Below are 23,868 nucleotides of genomic sequence, written 5' to 3'. Positions count from 1 at the left end.
GGCAGCAGCTATGGGAGGCCCGTAATCTGCCAGCACCCTATGTCAAAAAATTCAACACACCAGCAGTGTGAGGAGACCTGAAAGTGGCACATGGCATGAGAGACTCTGGACCTGGCAGCAGCAGGAGGAGGCGGTATAGGGGCCCATGGCTGATTAGGGGCCTGGCAGCAGCTATGTGAGGCCCGTAATCTGCCAGCACCCTATGTCAAAAAATTAAACACAACAGCAGTGTGAAGAGACCTGAAAGTGGCACATGGCAGCAGAGTGTGGCGATGGAGACAGCAGCAATGGGAGGCCGTACAGGGACCCATGAGAGACTCTAGACTTGGCAGCAGCATGAGGAGGCGGTATATAGGGGCCCATGGCAGATTAGGGGCCTGGCAGCAGCTATGTGAGGCCCGTTATCTTGCAGCACCCTATTTTAAAAAAATTAAACACACCAGCAGTGTGAAGAGACCTGAAAGTGGCACATGGCAGCAGAGTGTGGCGATGGAGACAGCAGCAATGGGAGGCCGTACAGGGACCCATGAGAGACTCTAGACTTGGCAGCAGCATGAGGAGGCGGTATATAGGGGCCCATGGCTGATTAGGGGCCTGGCAGCAGCTATGTGAGGCCCGTAATCTGCCTGCACCCTATGTCAAAAAATTAAACACACCAGCAGTGTGAAGAGACCTGAAAGTGGCACATGGCAGCAGAGTGTGGCGATGGAGACAGCAGCAATGGGAGGCCGTACAGGGACCCATGAGAGACTCTAGACTTGGCAGCAGCATGAGGAGGCGGTATATAGGGGCCCATGGCAGATTAGGGGCCTGGCAGCAGCTATGTGAGGCCCGTTATCTTGCAGCACCCTATTTTAAAAAAATTAAACACACCAGCAGTGTGAAGAGACCTGAAAGTGGCACATGGCAGCAGAGTGTGGCGATGGAGACAGCAGCAATGGGAGGCCGTACAGGGACCCATGAGAGACTCTAGACTTGGCAGCAGCATGAGGAGGCGGTATATAGGGGCCCATGGCTGATTAGGGGCCTGGCAGCAGCTATGTGAGGCCCGTAATCTGCCTGCACCCTATGTCAAAAAATTAAACACACCAGCAGTGTGAAGAGACCTGAAAGTGGCACATGGCAGCAGAGTGTGGCGATGGAGACAGCAGCAATGGGAGGCCGTACAGGGACCCATGAGAGACTCTAGACTTGGCAGCAGCATGAGGAGGCGGTATATAGGGGCCCATGGCAGATTAGGGGCCTGGCAGCAGCTATGTGAGGCCCGTTATCTTGCAGCACCCTATTTTAAAAAAATTAAACACACCAGCAGTGTGAAGAGACCTGAAAGTGGCACATGGCAGCAGAGTGTGGCGATGGAGACAGCAGCAATGGGAGGCCGTACAGGGACCCATGAGAGACTCTAGACTTGGCAGCAGCATGAGGAGGCGGTATATAGGGGCCCATGGCTGATTAGGGGCCTGGCAGCAGCTATGTGAGGCCCGTAATCTGCCTGCACCCTATTTTAAAAAAATTAAACACACCAGCAGTGTGAAGAGACCTGAAAGTGGCACATGGCAGCAGAGTGTGGTGATGGAGACAGCAGCAATGGGAGGCCGTACAGGGACCCATGAGAGACTCTAGACTTGGCAGCAGCATGAGGAGGCGGTATATAGGGGCCCATGGCAGATTAGGGGCCTGGCAGCAGCTATGTGAGGCCCGTAATCTGCCTGCACCCTATTTTAAAAAAATTAAACACACCAGCAGTGTGAAGAGACCTGAAAGTGGCACATGGCAGCAGAGTGTGGTGATGGAGACAGCAGCAATGGGAGGCCGTACAGGGACCCATGAGAGACTCTAGACTTGGCAGCAGCATGAGGAGGCGGTATATAGGGGCCCATGGCAGATTAGGGGCCTGGCAGCAGCTATGTGAGGCCCGTAATCTGCCTGCACCCTATGTCAAAAAATTAAACACACCAGCAGTGTGAAGAGACCTGAAAGTGGCACATGGCAGCAGAGTGTGGCGATGGAGACAGCAGCAATGGGAGGCCGTACAGGGACCCATGAGAGACTCTAGACTTGGCAGCAGCATGAGGAGGCGGTATATAGGGGCCCATGGCAGATTAGGGGCCTGGCAGCAGCTATGTGAGGCCCGTAATCTGCCTGCACCCTATGTCAAAAAATTAAACACACCAGCAGTGTGAAGAGACCTGAAAGTGGCACATGGCAGCAGAGTGTGGCGATGGAGACAGCAGCAATGGGAGGCCGTACAGGGACCCATGAGAGACTCTGGACCTGGCAGCAGCAGGAGGAGGTGGTATATAGGGGCCTATGGCAGATTAGGGGCCTGGCAGCAGCTATAGGAGGCCCGTAATCTGCCAGCACCCTATGTCAAAAAATTCAACACACCAGCAGTGTGAGGAGACCTGAAAGTGGCACATGTTTGAGGCATGATTCATGGCGGATTTAGTCAGTTGTGTCAGGAACTGGTGGTTTGAAATCCAGACTAATCCACGCCTGATTCATTTTCACAAACGTGAGTCTCTCCACACTTTGGGTGGACAGTCGTGTCCTCCGCGGAGTTACAATACCTCCTGCCGCACTAAACACGCGCTCCGATGCCACGCTACTGGCCGGGCATGACAGCCTTTCAAGGGCAAATTCAGCTAGTTGGGGCCAAAGGTCAAGTTTCGTTGCCCAGTAGTCAAGGGGATTGTCTACCTCGGTTGGCAGGGTGCTGTCCAAGTAGGCCCAAGCCTGTTGTTTGAGCTCCTGCTCCAGGTCCACCTGATGCTGCTGCTGCTGCTGCGGCTGGTTAGTAGTTTCCTCACTGCGCTGGTGAAGAAAGCTACTCATCATCGACTGCAGACTGAGGCAGCCGCTGCTGGTGGAGCTGCCACTGCTCCTACCACCCCACCCCTCCCCTGCTGCCATGCCAGCGGAACGCGAGCGCACAGGGCCCACAGTGTCTGAGGATGGACGTTGGCGCACAAAGGCAGAGACCAACTGACTACATAGGTGGTTTTTATAGTACGTAATTTTGGCCTCCCTCTCAGCAGGTGTGAAAAAGGCCACCATTTTGGACCGGTAGCGAGGGTCCAACAAGGTGGACAGCCAAAAGTCATCCCTCTGTCTGATGGTTATTATTCGGCTGTCGCTACGCAAGCAACCGAGCATGCTATGGGCCATTTGTGCCAAGGAATGCGAGGGACTCCCTGCCTCCATCTCCACAGCATACTGCCACGGTGCGTCTGGGTCCTCTGTCTCCTCCTCCTCCTCCTCTACCAGATGCTCCTGCTCCTCCACTCCTGTCCGCTGAGTGGAAAAACCACCCATTTCACTCAATAATTCCTGAGCACAAATGTCCTCCTCTACCTCCTCCTCTTCTTCCTGTCCTGCCCCCACAGGGGTCATGTGCCGTTGAGATCTGTGCGCCACGTCTACCGCACCCTGACCAGCCATTGTTAACAGCATTTGTTCCAGGACGTGCAACAGAGGAATGACGTCGTTCATCCCATAGTCCTGCCGACTCACGAATAGCGTGGCCTCCTCAAAGGGCCTGAGCAAGCGGCAGGTGTCACGCATGAGCTGCCAATGGCTGACATCTAAGTTACACAGGGGAGTACCTTTATCCGCTTGTAACATCAGGAAATCGGTGATGGCCTTTCGCTGCTCGTAAAGGCGGTCTAACATGTGTAGGGTTGAATTCCACCTTGTTGCAACGTCGCAGATCAGGTGATGCTGTGGAATTCCGTTCTGCCGCTGCAGCTCAATGAGGGTGTTCTTTGCGGTGTAGGAATGGCTGAAATGCATGCACAGTTTACGTGACATTTTAAGGATGTCTTGCAGTGGGATGGTGGATTTTAGGAACCGCTTGACAACCAGATTGAACACGTGAGCCATGCATGGCGCATGGCACAACCTTCCTTGACGCAGAGCAGACACCATGTTCTTTCCGTTGTCAGTCAACATGGTTCCGATTTTTAGTTTGCGCGGAGACAGCCATCTGTCGATTTCTCTGTTCATTACACTCAGAAGTTCCTCCCCTGTGTGACTACGTTCGCCAAGGCATACCAGGTGCAGCACAGTGTGACACCGTTGCGCCCTGCACATGTGATATGCCGGTCGGGTAATGGGACTTGGCACGGGGGTGGCGGCTGAGGACACGGCGGAAAAAGAGGTGGTAGAGGCGGACATGCTTGCTGGACCAAGGACGTGCAAACGTGGAGGCAAAAGCGTCGTGACCTGTCCAAGTTGCTGGTGCGGCTGTGCCGGCACCACGTTCACCCAGTGGGCCGTAAATGACATGTACTGTCCCTGACCGTAGTTACAGCTCCACACGTCGGCGCTGCCGTGCACTTTGGCAGAGACCGACATGCTCAAAGACTGGCCCACCATCTCTTCTACATGTGAATGCAGGGCTGGCACTGCCTTTTGGGCAAAGAAATGACGGCTTGGCACTCTCCACCGCGGTGCGGCACAAGCCATCATTTCTCGGAAAGGTGCTGAGTCCACCAGTTGGAAAGGGAGGGACTGCAGCACCAGCAACTTGGACAGGAGGACGTTCAGCTTTTGCACCGTCGGGTGCGTGCTCGCAAACTGTTGTCTCTTGGATACGGATTCCAAGAAAGACTGTTGACGGAATCCGAGAAGAGGAGTAGCAGGAGAAGGAGCATCTGAACGAGCGGAAGATGCCAAGGAGCGACAACTCCCCTCAGCAGAGGTGTTGGAGCCTTGACTGGCTGATAGAGGGTGATTGACGACGTCGGGTGACGGAGCAAGTAACGGAGCGGGTGATGGAGCGGGTGCTGGGGCAGGCAGAACCGCCGTATATTTATCACGGTTTTCCCAGGCCACCGAATGGTGACGCTGCATATGCTGACGCAACGCTGTAGTCCCAACATGGGCCCCCTGGCCACGCTTGCATTTCTGGCCACATAGTCGACATACGGCTACGTTTACTTCCTCGGGCGGCTTGACGAAAAATTGCCACACCACCGAGTAGGAAACTTTGCCCCCGCTACTCTTCACTGGCTGACTGCTACTTCCTCCGTGCGCACCGGCACCACTACTGGCCGTGGTGGTAGGCTGCAGTGGAGCTGGTGCTCTACTCCGTGGCCGTTTGGCTCCACTGACACTGATGCGACCCTGCTGCCTCCTGGGCAACCCACCGACTGTTTCGCTCGCTGCCAAGCTGGCACCCTCTTCTCCTGATGATGCGGAAGAAATTGCCTGATGACGACGAGGCAGCCAAGTGCGATCAACCTCCTCATCATCAAGTACGGTCTCCGCCTCACTACTAGCCCCCTCGGCTGCGTCTGGGTCAGGAGACAGACCTGTCTCTAGACCGGCTACCGAGCCACTCTCCTCGCCAGTACTTGTTCGCTTGGCTGCTGAAAAGGCCGATGTCTCCCCCCGTTCCTGACCGCCCTCTGTTAGCTCTTCCTCACTGTACAGTGGGGCTGAGCCCACAGCATGCGATACTTCGCTTGGTGAGGGAACAGCAAAGGACAGGGGCAGGTAGAGGACACGTGATTTCAGTGGGCTTGCTCCCGGGCCATGCCAACTAACGGTTGTGTCTGACGTACCCACCGACCGTTGGCTGTAGGTGTCAGAGGTGACCTGGGAAGAGGAAGACGACCGAGCCAACCAATCAATGACGGCAGGGTTGTCGGTGGAGACACGACCGCTGGATGACACCGGGAGCACTGGCCTCTGGCTGCGAATACTGCTGCCTCGACCCCTTCCTCTGCTGCCACGTCTGCTCGCTCCTAAAACATTGCCTCCTCTGCCACTCCTCTGCATGTTGTCTGACATACTCTTTAATTCAACGATTAGGTGTCCCTGAGTAACAATTCTGTGTCCCTGAGTAACAATTCTGTGTCTGTGCGAGTAACAATTCTGTGTCTGTGCGAGTAACAATTCTGTGTCTGTGCGAGTAACAATTCTGTGTCTGTGCGAGTAACAATTTTGTGTCTGTGCGAGTAACAATTCTCTGGCACTCAGTAACAATTCTGTCTGTCCCTGAGTAACAATTCTCTGGCACTCAGTAACAATTCTGTCTGTCCCTGAGTAACAATTCTGTCTGTCCCTGAGTATGAATTCTGTGGCCCTGAGTAACAATTCTGTGTCTGTGCGAGTAACAATTTTGTGTCTGTGCGAGTAACAATTCTCTGGCACTCAGTAACAATTCTGTCTGTCCCTGAGTAACAATTCTCTGGCACTCAGTAACAATTCTGTCTGTCCCTGAGTAACAATTCTCTGGCACTCAGTAACAATTCTGTCTGTCCCTGAGTAACAATTCTCTGGCACTCAGTAACAATTCTGTCTGTCCCTGAGTAACAATTCTCTGGCACTCAGTAACAATTCTGTCTGTCCCTGAGTAACAATTCTGTCTGTCCCTGTGTATGAATTCTGTGGCCCTGAGTAACAATTCTGTGTCTGTGCGAGTAACAATTCTGTGTCTGTGCGAGTAACAATTCTGTGTCTGTGCGAGTAACAATTTTGTGTCTGTGCGAGTAACAATTCTCTGGCACTCAGTAACAATTCTGTCTGTCCCTGAGTAACAATTCTCTGGCACTCAGTAACAATTCTGTCTGTCCCTGAGTAACAATTCTGTCTGTCCCTGAGTATGAATTCTGTGGCCCTGAGTAACAATTCTGTGTCTGTGCGAGTAACAATTCTGTGTCTGTGCGAGTAACAATTTTGTGTCTGTGCGAGTAACAATTCTCTGGCACTCAGTAACAATTCTGTCTGTCCCTGAGTAACAATTCTCTGGCACTCAGTAACAATTCTGTCTGTCCCTGAGTAACAATTCTGTCTGTCCCTGAGTATGAATTCTGTGGCCCTGAGTAACAATTCTGTGTCTGTGCGAGTAACAATTTTGTGTCTGTGCGAGTAACAATTCTCTGGCACTCAGTAACAATTCTGTCTGTCCCTGAGTAACAATTCTCTGGCACTCAGTAACAATTCTGTCTGTCCCTGAGTAACAATTCTCTGGCACTCAGTAACAATTCTGTCTGTCCCTGAGTAACAATTCTGTCTGTCCCTGAGTATGAATTCTGTGGCCCTGAGTAACAATTCTGTGTCTGTGCGAGTAACAATTTTGTGTCTGTGCGAGTAACAATTCTCTGGCACTCAGTAACAATTCTGTCTGTCCCTGAGTAACAATTCTCTGGCACTCAGTAACAATTCTGTCTGTCCCTGAGTAACAATTCTCTGGCACTCAGTAACAATTCTGTCTGTCCCTGAGTAACAATTCTCTGGCACTCAGTAACAATTCTGTCTGTCCCTGAGTAACAATTCTCTGGCACTCAGTAACAATTCTGTCTGTCCCTGAGTAACAATTCTCTGGCACTCAGTAACAATTCTGTCTGTCCCTGAGTAACAATTCTGTCTGTCCCTGAGTATGAATTCTGTGGCCCTGAGTAACAATTCTGTGTCTGTGCGAGTAACAATTCTGTGTCTGTGCGAGTAACAATTTTGTGTCTGTGCGAGTAACAATTCTCTGGCACTCAGTAACAATTCTGTCTGTCCCTGAGTAACAATTCTCTGGCACTCAGTAACAATTCTGTCTGTCCCTGAGTAACAATTCTGTCTGTCCCTGAGTATGAATTCTGTGGCCCTGAGTAACAATTCTGTGTCTGTGCGAGTAACAATTCTGTGTCTGTGCGAGTAACAATTCTGTGTCTGTGCGAGTAACAATTTTGTGTCTGTGCGAGTAACAATTCTCTGGCACTCAGTAACAATTCTGTCTGTCCCTGAGTAACAATTCTCTGGCACTCAGTAACAATTCTGTCTGTCCCTGAGTAACAATTCTGTCTGTCCCTGAGTATGAATTCTGTGGCCCTGAGTAACAATTCTGTGTCTGTGCGATTAACAATTTTGTGTCTGTGCGAGTAACAATTCTCTGGCACTCAGTAACAATTCTGTCTGTCCCTGAGTAACAATTCTCTGGCACTCAGTAACAATTCTGTCTGTCCCTGAGTAACAATTCTGTCTGTCCCTGAGTATGAATTCTGTGGCCCTGAGTAACAATTCTTTGGCACTCAGTAACAATTCTGTCTGTCCCTGAGTAACAATTCTGTCTGTCCCTGAGTATGAATTCTGTGGCCCTGAGTAACAATTCTGTGTCTGTGCGAGTAACAATTCTGTGTCTGTGCGAGTAACAATTCTGTGTCTGTACGAGTAACAATTTTGTGTCTGTGCGAGTAACAATTCTCTGGCACTCAGTAACAATTCTGTCTGTCCCTGAGTAACAATTCTCTGGCACTCAGTAACAATTCTGTCTGTCCCTGAGTAACAATTCTCTGGCACTCAGTAACAATTCTGTCTGTCCCTGAGTAACAATTCTCTGGCACTCAGTAACAATTCTGTCTGTCCCTGAGTAACAATTCTCTGGCACTCAGTAACAATTCTGTCTGTCCCTGAGTAACAATTCTGTCTGTCCCTGAGTATGAATTCTGTGGCCCTGAGTAACAATTCTGTGTCTGTGCGAGTAACAATTTTGTGTCTGTGCGAGTAACAATTCTCTGGCACTCAGTAACAATTCTGTCTGTCCCTGAGTAACAATTCTCTGGCACTCAGTAACAATTCTGTCTGTCCCTGAGTAACAATTCTGTCTGTCCCTGAGTATGAATTCTGTGGCCCTGAGTAACAATTCTCTGGCACTCAGTAACAATTCTGTCTGTCCCTGAGTAACAATTCTCTGGCACTCAGTAACAATTCTGTCTGTCCCTGAGTAAAAATTCTGTGGCCCTAATAACGTTTCTGTGGCCCTAAGTAACAATTCTCTGGCACTGAGTAACAATTCTGTCTGTCCCTGAGTATGAATTCTGTGGCCCTAACTAGCGTTTCTTTGTCCCTAAATAACGATTCTGTGGCCCTCATTAACAAGTCTGTGTCCCTGAGTAATGGTTCTCTGTCCCTAAGTAACTTTTCTCTGTCCCCAATTCTCGTTTCTGTGGCCCTAACTCTGTCCCTGTCCCTAGTACAGAGCGGTCTGCCTCTGTTCAATGACTGCAGGCAAATGAAGAATTCCAAAATGGCCGCTATATATACCTCGACCATTACACAGTGCTGGCTGGCTGGCTGCTGATTGGCTGATGCGATCACATGTCGTTGAGGAATGCATTATGGGTCAGCGCGCCTTGTCTGCGCGCCTTCCCAGACATCCCCGCTCCTTCGCAGCACATGTCAGCCGCCATTTTCTGAAAAATTTCGATTCGCGCGTCCGAATTAGGCTATTCTTCGGATTCGGCACGAATCGAAATTTTTCAGATATTCGACTCGAATTCCACTTCGGATACTTCGATTCGCTCATCTCTAATGGTGATCATATCCCCCCTTATGTATTATACTTGGAGATCATATCCCTCCTTATGTATTATACATGGTGATCATATCCCCCCTTATGTATTATACATGGAGATCATATCCCCCCTTATGTATTATACATGGAGATCATATCCCCCCTTATGTATTATACATGGTGATCATATCCCTCCTTATGTATTATACATGGTGATCATATCCCCCTTATGTATTATACATGGAGATCATATCCTCCTTATGTATTATACATGGAGATCATATCCCCCTTATGTATTATACATGGAGATCATATCCCTCCTTATGTATTATACATGGAGATCATATCCCCCCCTTATGTATTATACATGGAGATCATATTCCCCCTTATGTATTATACATGGAGATCATATCCCCCCTTATGTATTATACATGGAGATCATATCCCCCCTTATGTATTATACATGGAGATCATATCCCCCTTATGTATTATACATGGTGATCATATCCCCCCCTTATGTATTATACATGGTGAATATATCCCCCCCTTATGTATTATACATGGTGATCATATCCCCCCTTATGTATTATACATGGTGATCATATCCTCCCTTATGTATTATACATGGAGATCATATCCCTCCTTATGTATTATACATGGAGATCATATCCCCCCTTATGTATTATACATGGAGATCATATCCCCCTTATGTATTATACATGGTGATCATATCCCCCCCCCCTTATGTTTTATACATGGAGATCATATCCCCCCTTATGTATTATACATGGAGATCATATCCCCCCCTTATGTATTATACATGGTGATCATATCCCCCCCCCTTATGTATTATACACGGAGATCATATCCCCCTTATGTATTATACATGGAGATCATATCCCCCCCTTATGTATTATACATGGTGATCATATCCCCCCCTTATGTATTATACATGGAGATCATATCCCCCCTTAATCTCCTCTTCTCAAGAGAGAATAAATTCAGTTCCTCTAATCTTTCCTCATAGCTGATCTCCTCCATGCCTCGTATCAGTTTGGTTGCCCTTCTCTGTACTTTCTCCAGTTCTCCAATGTTCTTTTTGTGAATTGGTGCCCAAAACTGAACTACATATTCCAGATGAGTTCTTACTAATGATTTGTACGTGGGGGGGGGGGTGATATCTTTCTCTCTGGAGTCTATACCTCTCCTATACAAGAGAGGATTTTGCTCGCTTTAGAACCCGCAGCTTGGCATTGCTGCCACTATTAAGCTTGTGACCTACCAGAATTCCCAGATACTTCTCCACCATTGACCCCCCCAGATCCTTCTCCACCACTGACCTCCCCAGTTGTACCCCCCCAGTATGTATGATGCATGCATATTCTTAGTGCCCAAGTGCAGAACCTTACATTTATCAACATTAAACTTAATTTGCCACATATTTGCCCAATTACACAGAGCATTGAGGTCGGCTTGTAAGTTGAAGACATCCTGTAAGGACATTATTCCACGGCATAATTTGGTGTCATCTGCAAAGACTGAGATGGTACCTTTAATCTCAGACCCTATATCGTTTATAAATGGATTAAAAAGTAAGGGTCCCAACACTAAACCTTGGGGTACACCACTGACACCCCGAGACCATTAAGAGTATGAATCATTAACCACTACTCTCTGAATACCATCTTTTAGCCAGTTTTCTATCCATTTACATACAGATTTTTCCAAGCCTGTAGACTTTACCTTACTCATTAGCCATGTGTGGGGAACTGTGTCAAATGCTTTTGCAAAATCCAAGTATACCACGTCCACCTCCACCCCTCTGTCCACGTATACCACGTCCACAGCTACCCCTCTGTCCAAGTATACCACGTCCACCACCACCCCTCTGTCCAAGTATACCATGTCCACAGCTACCCCTCTGTCCAAGTATACCACATCCACAGCCACCCCTCTGTCCAAGTATACCACGTCCACAACTACCCCTCTGTCCAAGTATACCACGTCCACTTCCACCCCTCTGTCCAAGTATACCATGTCCACAGCTACCCCTCTGTCCAAGTATACCATGTCCACAGCTACCCCTCTGTCCAAGTATGCCACATCCACCGCCACCCCCCTGTCCAAGGTTTTGCTCACCCCTTCATAAAAAGAATTCAGATTTGTTTGACAACTTCTGTCTTTCATGAATCCATGCTGTCTGTTGCTTAAAATATTTTTTTTCCAGCAAGAACTCATCTATGTGGTCTTTTATTAAACTCTCCAGTATCTTCTCAACTATAGAAGTTACACTAACAGGTCTATAATTACGTGGTAAAGATTTTGGCCCCTTTTTAAATATTGAAACCACATTGACCTTACGCCAATCCAGTAGTACTATGCTAGTCATTAAAGAGTCCCTAAAAATTAGAAACAGTGGCTGTGAAATGACAGAGCTCAATTCTTTAAGGCCCCGTGGGTGTATGCCATCCGGTCTAGGTGCTTTATTCACCTTTATACTGTCTAAATATTTCTGGATCATAGCAATTGTGAGCCAATGTGGATCATCTGGAGCTGTGTCAATACCACCCCCCATTATGGACAAGAGCCCCCCCCTGCTCCTTTGTATAAACAGAGCTGAAGAAGGTATTTAATATATTTGCCTTCTCTTTGTCCCCAGTCACCCCCTCTAGATGATCATGTAAAGGGCCTACATGCTCGGACCGAACCTTTCTACTATTAATATATCTGAAGAATTTTTGTGGTTTGTCCTGCTATCCATTGCAATCTGTCGTTCGTTTTCAGTTTTATTTCCTTTATTTCCTTTTTGCATATTCTGTTATATTATTTGCAATGTTTAAACGATGATCGCGTTCCTTTATTTTTATATTGAATAAAAGCTCTTTTCTTATTATCTATAGCCTTTTTACCTTTGCTCGTAAGCCACATAGGTTTGATTTTTAGCCTTTTAAACTTGTTGCCCATGGGAATATATTTTGCAGTGTGTTCACATACATTCTTTTTGAAGAACTCCCATTTCTGTGTTGTGTTCATCAATGCCAATTAGAGATGAGCGAATTATTCAAAAATTCGATTCGGCTGATTCGCCGAATTTCAGGAAGAAATTCGATTCGATGCAAATTTATTCGCTACGAAGTTAACTTATAAAAAGGGTTTCTAGGCTTCAGAGAGCCTTTAAATTAGTGCAGAACACACTGTACCTTTAATTTAAATGCCCTTGGAGATGAGGAAGGAGAAGGAGAAGAGGAAGGATGAGAAGAAGGAGAAGGATGAGAAGAAGGAGAAGGATGAGAAGAAGGAGAAGGATGAGAAGAAGGAGAAGGATGAGAAGAAGGAGAATGAGAAGGAGAAGAATGAGAAGAAGGAGAAGGAGAAGGATGAGAAGATGGAGAAGGAGAAGGATGAGAAGAAGGAGAAGGAGAAGGATGAGAAGAAGGAGAAGGATGAGAAGAAGGAGAAGGATGAGAAGAAGGAGAAGGATGAGAAGAAGGATGAGAAGAAGGATAAGAAGAAGGAGAAGGATGAGAAGAAGGAGAAGGATGAGAAGAAGGATGAGAAGAAGGAGAAGGATGAGAAGAAGGAGAAGGAGAAGGATGAGAAGAAGGAGAAGGATGAGAAGAAGGAGAAGGATGAGAAGAAGGAGAAGGAGAAGGATGAGAAGAAGGAGAAGGATGAGAAGAAGGAGAAGGATGAGAAGAAGGAGAAGGAGAAGGATGAGAAGAAGGAGAAGGATGAGAAGAAGGAGAAGGATGAGAAGAAGGATGAGAAGAAGGATGAGAAGAAGGAGAAGGATGAGAAGAAGGATGAGAAGAAGGAGAAGGATGAGAAGAAGGATGAGAAGAAGGAGAAGGATGAGAAGAAGGAGAAGGATGAGAAGAAGGATGAGAAGAAGGAGAAGGATGAGAAGAAGGATGAGAAGAAGGAGAAGGATGAGAAGAAGAAGGAGAAGGAGAAGGAGAAGGAGAAGGATGAGAAGAAGGAGAAGGAGAAGGATGAGAAGATGGAGAAGGAGAAGGATGAGAAGAAGGAGAAGGATGAGAAGAAGGAGAAGGATGAGAAGAAGGAGAAGGATGAGAAGAAGGAGAAGGAGAAGGATGAGAAGAAGGAGAAGGAGAAGGATGAGAAGAAGGAGAAGGAGAAGGATGAGAAGAAGGAGAAGGATGAGAAGAAGGAGAAGGATGAGAAGAAGGAGAAGGATGAGAAGAAGGAGAAGGATGAGAAGAAGGATGAGAAGAAGGAGAAGGATGAGAAGAAGGAGAAGGATGAGAAGAAGGATGAGAAGAAGGAGAAGGATGAGAAGAAGGATGAGAAGAAGGAGAAGGATGAGAAGAAGAAGAAGGAGAAGGAGAAGGATGAGAAGAAGGAGAAGGATGAGAAGATGGAGAAGGAGAAGGATGAGAAGAAGGAGAAGGATGAGAAGAAGGAGAAGGATGAGAAGAAGGAGAAGGAGAAGGATGAGAAGAAGGAGAAGGATGAGAAGAAGGAGAAGGAGAAGGATGAGAAGAAGGAGAAGGATGAGAAGAAGGAGAAGGAGAAGGATGAGAAGAAGGAGAAGGATGAGAAGAAGGAGAAGGAGAAGGATGAGAAGAAGGAGAAGGATGAGAAGAAGGAGAAGGATGAGAAGAAGGATGAGAAGGAGGATGAGAAGAAGGAGAAGGATGAGAAGGAGGATGAGAAGAAGGAGAAGGATGAGAAGAAGAAGGATGAGAAGAAGGAGAAGGATGAGAAGAAGAAGGATGAGAAGGAGAAGGATGAGAAGAAGGAGAAGGATGAGAAGAAGAAAGAGGATTAGAAGAAGAAGAAGGATGAGAAGAAGGAGAATTCCAAGCCGGCAAAAAGTGTATCTGCAGAGCTCCGCTATTTCTTAGCGGAGCTCTGCAGATACACTTAGCGGAGCTCTGCAGATACACTTTTTGCCGGCTTGGAATTCTTCTTATTTTCATCCTACTTCTTCTTCTTCTTCTTTTTAATCCTCATCCTCATCCTCTTCTTCTTCTTCTGAGGATGAGGATGAGGATGAAGAAGAAGAAGAAGTAGGATGAAAATAAGAAGAATTCCAAGCCGGCAAAAAGTGTATCTGCAGAGCTCCGCTAAGTGTATCTGCAGAGCTCCGCTATTTCTGACAGTTCTGTGACATTCCCTCCATACAGCGGTTGAAACATTGTATCTATTTGTTTCCATAAATGGAAACAAATAGATACAATGTTTCAACCGCTGTATGGAGGGAATGTCACAGAACTGTCAGAAATAGGCTATTTCTGACAGTTCTGTGACATTCACTCCATACAGCGGTTGAAACATTGTATCTATTTGTTTCCATAAATGGAAACAAATAGATACAATGTTTCAACCGCTGTACGGAGGGAATGTCACAGAACTGTCAGAAATAGCGGAGCTCTGCAGATACACTTAGCGGAGCTCTGCAGATAGATACAGCGGTTGAAACATAGGCTATGTTTCAACCGCTGTATGGAGTGAATGTCAGAGAACTGTCAGAAATAGGCTATTTCTGACAGTTCTCTGACATTCACTCCATACAGCGGTTGAAACATAGCCTATGTTTCAACCGCTGTATCTATCTGCAGAGCTCCGCTAAGTGTATCTGCAGAGCTCCGCTATTTCTGACAGTTCTCTGTCACAGAACTGTCAGAAATAGGCTATTTCTGACAGTTCTGTGACATTCACTCCATACAGCGGTTTCAACCGCTGTATGGAGGGAATGTCACAGAACTGTCAGAAATAGCGGAGCTCTCTGCAGGGACACTTTTGCCGGCTGATCGGGAAAAATCCGATTCGCGCACCCGAAGTAGGCTAATATTCGGATTCGACGCGAATCAAATTTTTCCTGAAATTCGTATCGAATTCCACTTCGCCTGGTTCGATTCGCTCATCTCTAATGCCAATATTCCCTCCCAGTCTAAGTCTTGGAGAGCAGCTCTCAGCCTTGGAAAATTAGCTCTCTTGAAATTGGGCATTTTTATTTTTCCCATATGTGCTTGATGTTTACAGCTAAACAATAAATTAAATCATGTTATGGTCACTGCTACCCAGATGTTCTTTTATATGGACGTTAGTAATAAGCTCTGCATGGTTTGAGATTTCCAGAGGGAGAGATATCCAACACAACTGGTAGAGTTCATAGTTGTTGCTGAAATGGGCAGTAGTTGTATCTATCAAGGGATTTATCATGTCTTCTATGTTTTTTATTTACTTATTTGATGCATTCAGAAAATAAAAAAAAAGAAATAAAACTATTCATATTTCAGGTAAATTTAAAATATTCCATATCAATATTTCACATTTCCCTTTTAACTGGCAGATGGAAAGTCCATAAGCACAAATATTTCATAACAGGCAGTAATCACACATTAGTCAGAAGTAACACCTTGGAGTCTATGATTGACAATAATCCATTCAAGCAATAAGTCCATTACTGGCATTTGTAAGTCCATAAAAGTCTCCAGGTTTCAGACCCTATTTGGAACCTTGACTGGGCTCCCATACCCCCCCAGAGGGCGACCTCTAGCACACTGAGTGAGCCTTTTTATCTGCTTTGACATGTAGGGGGCAGTAACCTTGCTAACAATCATGTGAGTCATGTGAGTTCGCACACTTAGAGCCAGAGGGGGTTCTGTGAACACACGAGCAGTTAGAGTGTTCGGTGGGCTATTCGCTTGCCACGCCCCACAATGCACTGCGCTCTGACAGTGCATTGTGATTGGCCAAAGCAATGCACCTGACCACAAGTCAGGTGCAATGCTTTAGCCAATCCCAGCACAATTGGGTGGAGCTAGCTCTGCCCAATTGTTTATATCTGAAGGGCAAATGTCAGATAGAGGCGAGTGTTCAGCAGGTGTGAACGGGTCTGTGGGTATCTGTTTTGCTTTTTTTTTTTTTAATTTTGGCGAGTCAGCATCATCATGACAACCCTTGAAGCCATGACTGACAATAGATTACAACAACGGAACCATATTTTGGGCTTTTTTTTTAAAAAAAAAGGACTGTCTACTGTCATTTTTTTACACTAACCTTTTTTTCTGCAAGAGTAGAACATACTCATTCACAGGGGTGGGTGGGATCTGGGGTTCCAGCGGTTCTCATGAACAGGGTGCAATTCTGATGCGGTGAGCAATTTTCACAGAAAATGCTGTGAATTTCGCACCACATCAGTGTGAACCAGGGCTTAAAGTGGTATTAAACCCAAAAACGGAAAGGTAGACCCTTGTGACAGAGCTTCAAAGGCAGTCAGCAGGCAATAATACCTGGCAAAAAATATTTAAATATATACTCCTGCGCCACAGAACAATCCCCACCCCTAAAGTTTGAAATGCTGCTGTGCACTAGTGTAACCACCAAATAATAAAAATTGTATAATAAACAGCGCAAAACAATACCCAACAAATTTCACATAATAGAGTAATACAGTGAAAAACTCATATTTAGATTTAAAGTGTCCAAAATAATGTGTCCAAAAATTATATATATAAAATATATATATATATATAAATTATATAAAAAAATATATAAAAAGCTTTTCTCCAACTTCAGAGTGCTTTACCAAAAATGAATAAATATATATTGTGGTTATTCTTCTGTGATAAGTGCTTCCACCATCCACCAGTGAGAAAGCCAACATTAATCGCACTTACCAGATAATGGTGAATAGTAAGCCTTTTAGGACTTTTAGGGATCCTACACCCCCTCTTATAGCCCCCAGACCTTCATTCCACCACATCAGACTAGGATGATTCTTCCACCTCCTTTCTCCAAAACTGCTCCACCATTGTGCCAAAGAAGAAATATTGCATATAGTGTGATATTGCTAATGACCTCCTCTTAGGTCTATAATAATAATGCCAGGTCACTCATGGTTCACAAAATCATTAGAGGCTCTTTATTATATAGCCTTTATCGGCCAAACACAGTCAAATACCATCCAGGATCAATTGCAGAAATCCCACAACTTGCTGCGCAGAGGATGACAGTATGCGTGACAGACAGATCCCAAAATGGCCACTGGAACGCACCGCTCGGCGTGCATTCCACTCACCGGAAGGGACGTATGACGTTCAAGCAGCGGACCAGAAGTAAGTTGACGCGTTTCGCCCCTCCAACTGGGCGTTCTCAAGATCCTCAATGGTGGAGCGGTTTTGGAGAAAGGAGGTGGAAGAATCATCCTAGTCTGATGTGATGGAATGGAGGTCTGGAGGCTATAAGAGGGGGTGTAGGATCCCTAAAAGTCTTAAAAGGCTTACTATTCGCCATTATCTGGTGAGTGCGATTAATGTTGGTTTTCTCACTGGTGGATGGTGGAAGCACTTATCACAGAAGGATAACCACAATATATATTTATTCATTTTTGGTGAAGCACTGTGAAGTTGGAGAAAAGTTTTTCATATATTTTTTTATATAATTTATATATATATTTTTCATATATATAATTTTTGGACACATTAATTTTGGACACTTTAAATCTAAATATGAGTTTTTCACTGTATTACTCTATTATGTGAAATTTGTTAGGTATTGTTTTGCGCTGTTTATTATACAACAAATAATACCTGGCAAGCAGGATAATTTCACGAAGGTAGTGTCAGAGTTGAAGGCCTCACCAAAAATCTAGGGGGGTCCACCAGATAGGTAAGGTAATTGGAAATTAGGACTCCATCAGAGGACAATAAATCTGTCAAATTGGTATCCCTACTAGTTTTAAAATGGTGGAAGTGCTGAAAGTGAAATCCTGGGGTAAAGTCGGGATTGCCAAGAAAAGGGACCATGGAGGAGGGGAGATGGAAATAATATGAAACGCTTCCCGGGAGACCCTTAAGGTGGTTTCTTTTACAAAAGGCTTTATTGAATAAGAAGCAAAAATAAACAGACAGTCGAAGCAAAAATTCAATGACCAACAGTTACGTAGTACAATAAATGAAGGGAAGCTGGTGCAAGGCATGTATCGATAAAAGCATAATCTGAAAAGTGTATATGGGTGCCCTGAGGGAAGGGGTAGGGAGGGAGGTAGGAAGGGAACGGGTAACAGATCTTTGTGGGTCAATGATAATGTAAACTTTAAAGAGAAGTTTTGCTACATCAACATTATAAAAAGCAGGAGAGGCCCGAGAAGAGGTCGCATCAAAAAATAAAACAATACATATTCATGACCTAGAGTTTAGGAAGAAATCTAGATTGCATAAATAGTAGTGCGGAAGTAACGCAGAAAACAGCGGGCACAATCCGTAAATTGTGTTGAAGGACAGAGTAAACAAAAGAGTAGAAAAAGACAAATAGTAGAGAGACATGGACAACACACACACAAAAAAAAAAAAAAAAAAAAGGGGGGGAGGGAAGGGCTCCGGGGGGGTCACAGCAGGATCCATCCTCATATCGATAGAAGGGACTGGTCGAATCTTGAGGGCTGAGCTATATCCACCCAGGGACGCCAAATCTGCAGAAATTTCATATGGGTATCCAACAATATGGCCGTCAGTTTTTCATTGACCATTATGAAGTTCATCCGATTTTTGACAGCCTCAAAGCTAAGGACAGGAGTCTTCCAAGCCCTCGCAATCGTCAATTTAGTTGCCATAAATATATGTGATGCCAGCTGCCGCTCAGAGCGAAGAAGGCCCTCTATTGGTTTAAATAGAAGCGCTTCATATGGATTGCGTTTGATGTCTGTATGAAGAATAGTGCGGAGGAGGGCATACACCCTGATCCACAACCTGCTTACTTTAGGGCAAGTCCACCAGATGTGGGCCATGGTACCCAATTGTTGGCATCCTCGAAAACAAACTGGGGAATAGGTAGGGATAAAACTGGCTAGACGTGCAGGCGTATAGTACCATCGGTAAAGGATTTTGTAGGCATTCTCAAGAATAATGACATTCCTAGAACATTTAGATAATGCTTGGGTCATGGTCCGCCAATCCTGTTGATCCAGAGACCCCCCTAATTCAGACTGCCAACGCTGATGATAAGAACGAACCGGGGGGGTTCTATAGGAAATAATGGAAGAGTAAATCAGGGAAATCAAACCCGGAGCATAAGGTCTGTGCCTGCACTGACTTTCAAAGGGGGACAAACGATAAGGCCCTGAATGCATACGTATTAGTGTATTAACAAAGTGACGAAGTTGAAGATATCCAAAGTGTTCCCGCAGAGGAATATTATAAGAAGAACGCAGAGTTTCAAAGGTAAGTATTCGAGTGGGGGCTAGAAGTGAATGTACATCGTAGAAACCATGCGTCTGCCACCAGGTAAACTGCCTAGGGTTATCCCGGCCTGGAGGGAATAACGGGTTATGCAACAGACGTAACAACGGCAGATGGGCAGAAATAAGGCCAGCAGAATACTTGATAGAATCCCAAAGACGGAGCGAGAGCATCAACGTCGGACTAAGAGTAGACGGACGTAGAGAAGTGGGAAGCCACGGCAAGGAGGAGAGCGGTATCGGATGGGAGTCCATCATATCCACAACAGCCCACAAGGGAAAATGATGAGAAGCATGAATATGAGCCAGAGGGGCAATATTTGCTGCCAGGTAGTAAGACTGGAGATTTGGGACAGATAACCCACCCTCACTCCTTCACGCAAATAAGATGTGTTTACTAATTCTGGGTCGAGAAGAACTCCAGATAAAGGACAAAAGCTTTCGCTGATGAATACGCAGTATATGCGAAGGTACTGGAATTGGCAAAACACGAAATAAGTACAGTAGTTTGGGGAGATAAGTCATACGGATCGCATTTATTCTGCCGAACCAAGAAAGCGGAAAATGAGACCAAGAGATCAATAGCTCAGTCAGCTCCTGAAAGACAGTGGGAAAGTTAGCCTGATACAGTCCACCATATGTCGGGGTGAGCTTAATTCCTAAATATGGTAAGGCCGAAAGCCATTGGAAAGGGAACGTTTGTTTCAAAGTCGTCAAAAGTGATGGTGGGAGGGTAATCGACATAGCTTTTGATTTGGCCGGGTTGACGTGAAGACCCGAAAGACTTGCAAAGGAATCGAGAACTGCTAATAAATTAGGTAGAGTAACCCCCGGATTCAAAATTGACAATAGTATATCGTCGGCGAAAAGAGACAATTTATGTTGGGAGCCCGCCACATCAATCCCCTTAATATCAGGATGCATACGAATGGCTTCCGCCAATGGTTCCAAGGCTAGGATAAACAGTATAGGGGAGAGCGGACAACCTTGCCTAGTGCCTCTGGCAACCGAGAACGTAGAGGACTCAAATCCGTAGTATTTAAGCTTCGCTTGAGGGGAAGTATATAGCGAAGAGATCCATCTTAGAAACGAAGGACCAAATCCAAAGTGGTGAAGTACCGATAGGAGATACGGCCAGGATAAAGTGTCAAAGGCCTTGTTGATATCTAAGGATAAGAGCATCATGTCGAGTTTACGAGTATGGGCTAAATGTTGTAATTGTAAAATACGTCTGATAGCATCCCCGGCTTGTCTGTGGGGAACAAATCCCACCTGGTCCTTTTTAATCAGACGAGAAAGGAAGGAATTCAATCGAGTGGCCAAAATCTTAGTGAGAATCTTCATATCAATATTAATAAGAGAAATGGGTCTATAGTTTGCCCAAGAAGAGTGATCTCGATCTGGTTTAGGGATCATAACCACATTAGCGGTTAAAGAATCCGGGGAAAAGTTCGAACCTTTCTTCACCGCATTAAACATAGTGGCAAGGTGAGGAGCGAGCACCTCAGCTAATTTTTTATAGTATAGTGCCGTGTATCCATCAGGACCTGGGCGCTTGCCCGTCTTCAGGTCTGCTATGCATTTCAGAACCTCAGCTATTTGGATATCACGGTCCATTAGGTCCTTATGGGCCGGAGTCAAAGTAGGCAGGGACAGACGATTTAAGAAGTCAGAAATTGACTGAGAGTCAGCCCGTGTAGGGTCAGTATAAAGTTTGGCGAGACAATACCGGAACTCTTCCAAAACCGCTACCGGATTGCTCGTAAGTGTATTGTGACGAGTACGTAAAGATATCGGTTTGGGATGATGCGCAAAAGAACGTAATCTACGAGCCAACATGGAGTCCGGTTTGTTTGCTTTACTATACCACTTCTGGCGTGTCCAGCGTAAGGAGTGCTCAGCCTCATCTGTTAAGCAAAGATCCAATTCTAAACGGGCCTGATCCAACGATCTACGGTTCGACGGGGTAGGTGACTGTTTAAATATAGCCGATATGGAAGCTAACTGTGATTCCAACTGAGATTGTTTAAGCTGTCTTTCCTTCTTACGCCTTGAAGCCAGCTGGATAATATGTCCCCTAAGGACTGCCCTATACGCTTCCCATAACGTTACTGAAGAAGAGACAGAACCCGAGTTTAATTGAAAATATTCCTGAGATTTGCGATGGAGTTCCGCCTGAATCTCCTTCAGCGAAAGCAAGGAGTCATTCATTATCCATGAAGAAAAGGCCGGCCTACTCAGAAGAGGTCGACAGACCCCCAAAATAGGCTCGTGATCAGACCACGGTACCGTGAGAATAGAAATAGAACGAACCAAAGGAAGGTGTTTACGAGATACGAAAGCGTGATCAATTCTGGAGTGAGAATGATGAGGGTGAGAATAGTAAGTATAATCCATCCCCCTAGGATGAAGTTCACGCCATAAATCCACCAGATCATGGGTACGTAACATACGGGTAAAGGACTTTGCTGATGCAGAAGGGTCAGAGCGCTCTGCTGGATATTTATCTAACGCAGGGTTTAACACTAAATTGGAGTCCCCTGCCATCAAAAGAGTACCCCGTTAATGTGTAGCCAGGAGAGAACAAAGGTGTGACAGAAAAGGTCCAGGGTTAACGTTGGGAGCATAATAGGATACTATGGTAACCTCTATGCCGTGGATCGTGCCCTGAAGCAGAAGATATCTGCCATCAGGATCAGCAATACGCCTCACACAGACAAATGGAGTTTTACTATGGAAGGCGACCAAAACACCTCTCTGTTTAGTGGGGCCAGTAGCCTGAAAAATCTGAGGGTAACGAGCATCAAAGTATTTTGGGGCGGAAGTAGTAGAAAAGTGAGTTTCTTGCAAACAAGCAATATCAACTTGACGAGCCCGAAGAAACTTAAAAATCTTTACCCGTTTCTGCGGAGAGTTCATCCCCTGGACATTCAATGATAACCAGTTCAACGACATGGTGATCTATAAGACAAAAGATCAAATCCACCGTGATCCCCAGGAGCCCTAAAAAAATTTTTTACGGAAACACACATGACAAAAGACAAAGAAAAAGAAAAGAGAAAGAAAGAAGAAAACAAAGAGACATCTGATATACAAACGTTATATTTGTGAAGCAGTAAGGTTAATTCAAACATCATAGCAGTTAACTGTGGGTAAAACACCCACATAGAAGCTGGGTAGCAGGCTGGACAAAAAACCATACCGCTAGCCAACTCCGAGGGGGACACGTTAGTCCACCGGAATAACTCGGCATTAATCAAAATAGAAGATATAAAAACATTATGTAAACAACTTAGGCTAATACACCTGTAAATGTTCAGTCCAAAATTCGCAGGACAAGGAAGATCTCGATCAATCTGTGAGAAAATAAACATCTACTCTTAATTGGAAGAGATAAAGCACCTGGAGGTCATGAGACCCTTGAACAACTCTAGATTTAAATCTAGGAAGTGACGGTAGAAGTCCCCTTATGACGAGACTGCACACTGGCAGACAGCCTCTAAACATCAAGTCGCAGAGACTTCCTGAAAACGCTGGGCCTGTAGAGATCGAAGGGCCTGAGAGCCACCTTGACTAGGAGGAGATTTACGCGGAGGCTGGGATTGTCGTGGACGTGTAGAGACTGAAGCCTCCTCACTCTGGGAATGCGGCAGCTCGAGATTAAGCTCCCGAAAGTGGCGTCGAAGATCTCCTGGTGACGAGGCGTGGAATTGACGACCTTGATAGGAGAATGAGAGTTTGAAAGGGAAGCCCCATCTGTACCTAATATCTGCCGATTGAAGAATTTGGAGATAGGGTCTCAAAGTACAGCGTTTGGCAATTGTGACTGGAGACAAATCCGCAAACAGATGAATAGAGTGTCCCTGAAATTCCAAAACCGAACGGCTCCGAGCAGCTTGCAGCAGGCGTTCTTTAGTGCGGTAGAAGTGTAATTTAATGATAATGTCTCTGGGAGGGCCCTCCGGGAGCTTAGGAGCTAAGGCTCTATGAATACGATCAAACTCTAACCGCTCCAGAGGAATCTCAGGGGCTAACTCCTGGAAAAGAGCGGTAGCAGTACCCTGCAAATCTATGATTGCCTCGGGAACTCCGCGAATGCGGAGATTATCTCTACGTGCTCTATTCTCAGCATCCTCCAGCTTATCTTTCAAAGTGTCCAGCTCAGCATGCAGATCCTCCACTTCCTGTTCATGACCCTCTAGGACTGTAGTCGCCAGATCCATACGTTGTTCCAATTGATGAGCATGAAGGCCCAACTCCTTTAGGCCTCTCGTCAGATCAGAAGACAATTTACGTGAGGCGGCGGTAATCTCCTCTCGCACTATAGCACGGAACTTGTGTAGTAGGGTTTCAGGATTTTGTTCAAGGGAAT

At 45.9% G+C, this 23,868-nt stretch overlaps 1 protein-coding gene across 1 annotated transcript in view; it reads right to left on the bottom strand.

The window, feature by feature from the left end:
• The window catches only part of LOC149433196 (vomeronasal type-2 receptor 26-like), a 95,680-nt gene extending 73,229 nt beyond the window's left edge, over positions 1-22,451 (bottom strand). The window contains exons 1-2 of the mRNA XM_089664531.1: positions 22,250-22,451; positions 20,789-21,607 (exon numbers count right to left, since the gene is read on the bottom strand). Coding sequence (XP_089520657.1) covers positions 20,789-21,607; positions 22,250-22,451 — 1,021 coding nt within the window. The remainder of the gene's footprint in view (positions 1-20,788; positions 21,608-22,249) is intronic.
• Positions 22,452-23,868: the final 1,417 nt, after the last annotated feature.

Source organism: Staurois parvus, unplaced genomic scaffold (genome assembly GCF_062004578.1).
Source record: "Staurois parvus isolate SC_StPar_1 unplaced genomic scaffold, SC_StPar_1.0 ptg001938l, whole genome shotgun sequence".
Taxonomy (NCBI): Eukaryota; Metazoa; Chordata; class Amphibia; order Anura; family Ranidae; genus Staurois; species Staurois parvus.
This window is presented reverse-complemented; position numbering and strand designations above follow the sequence as displayed.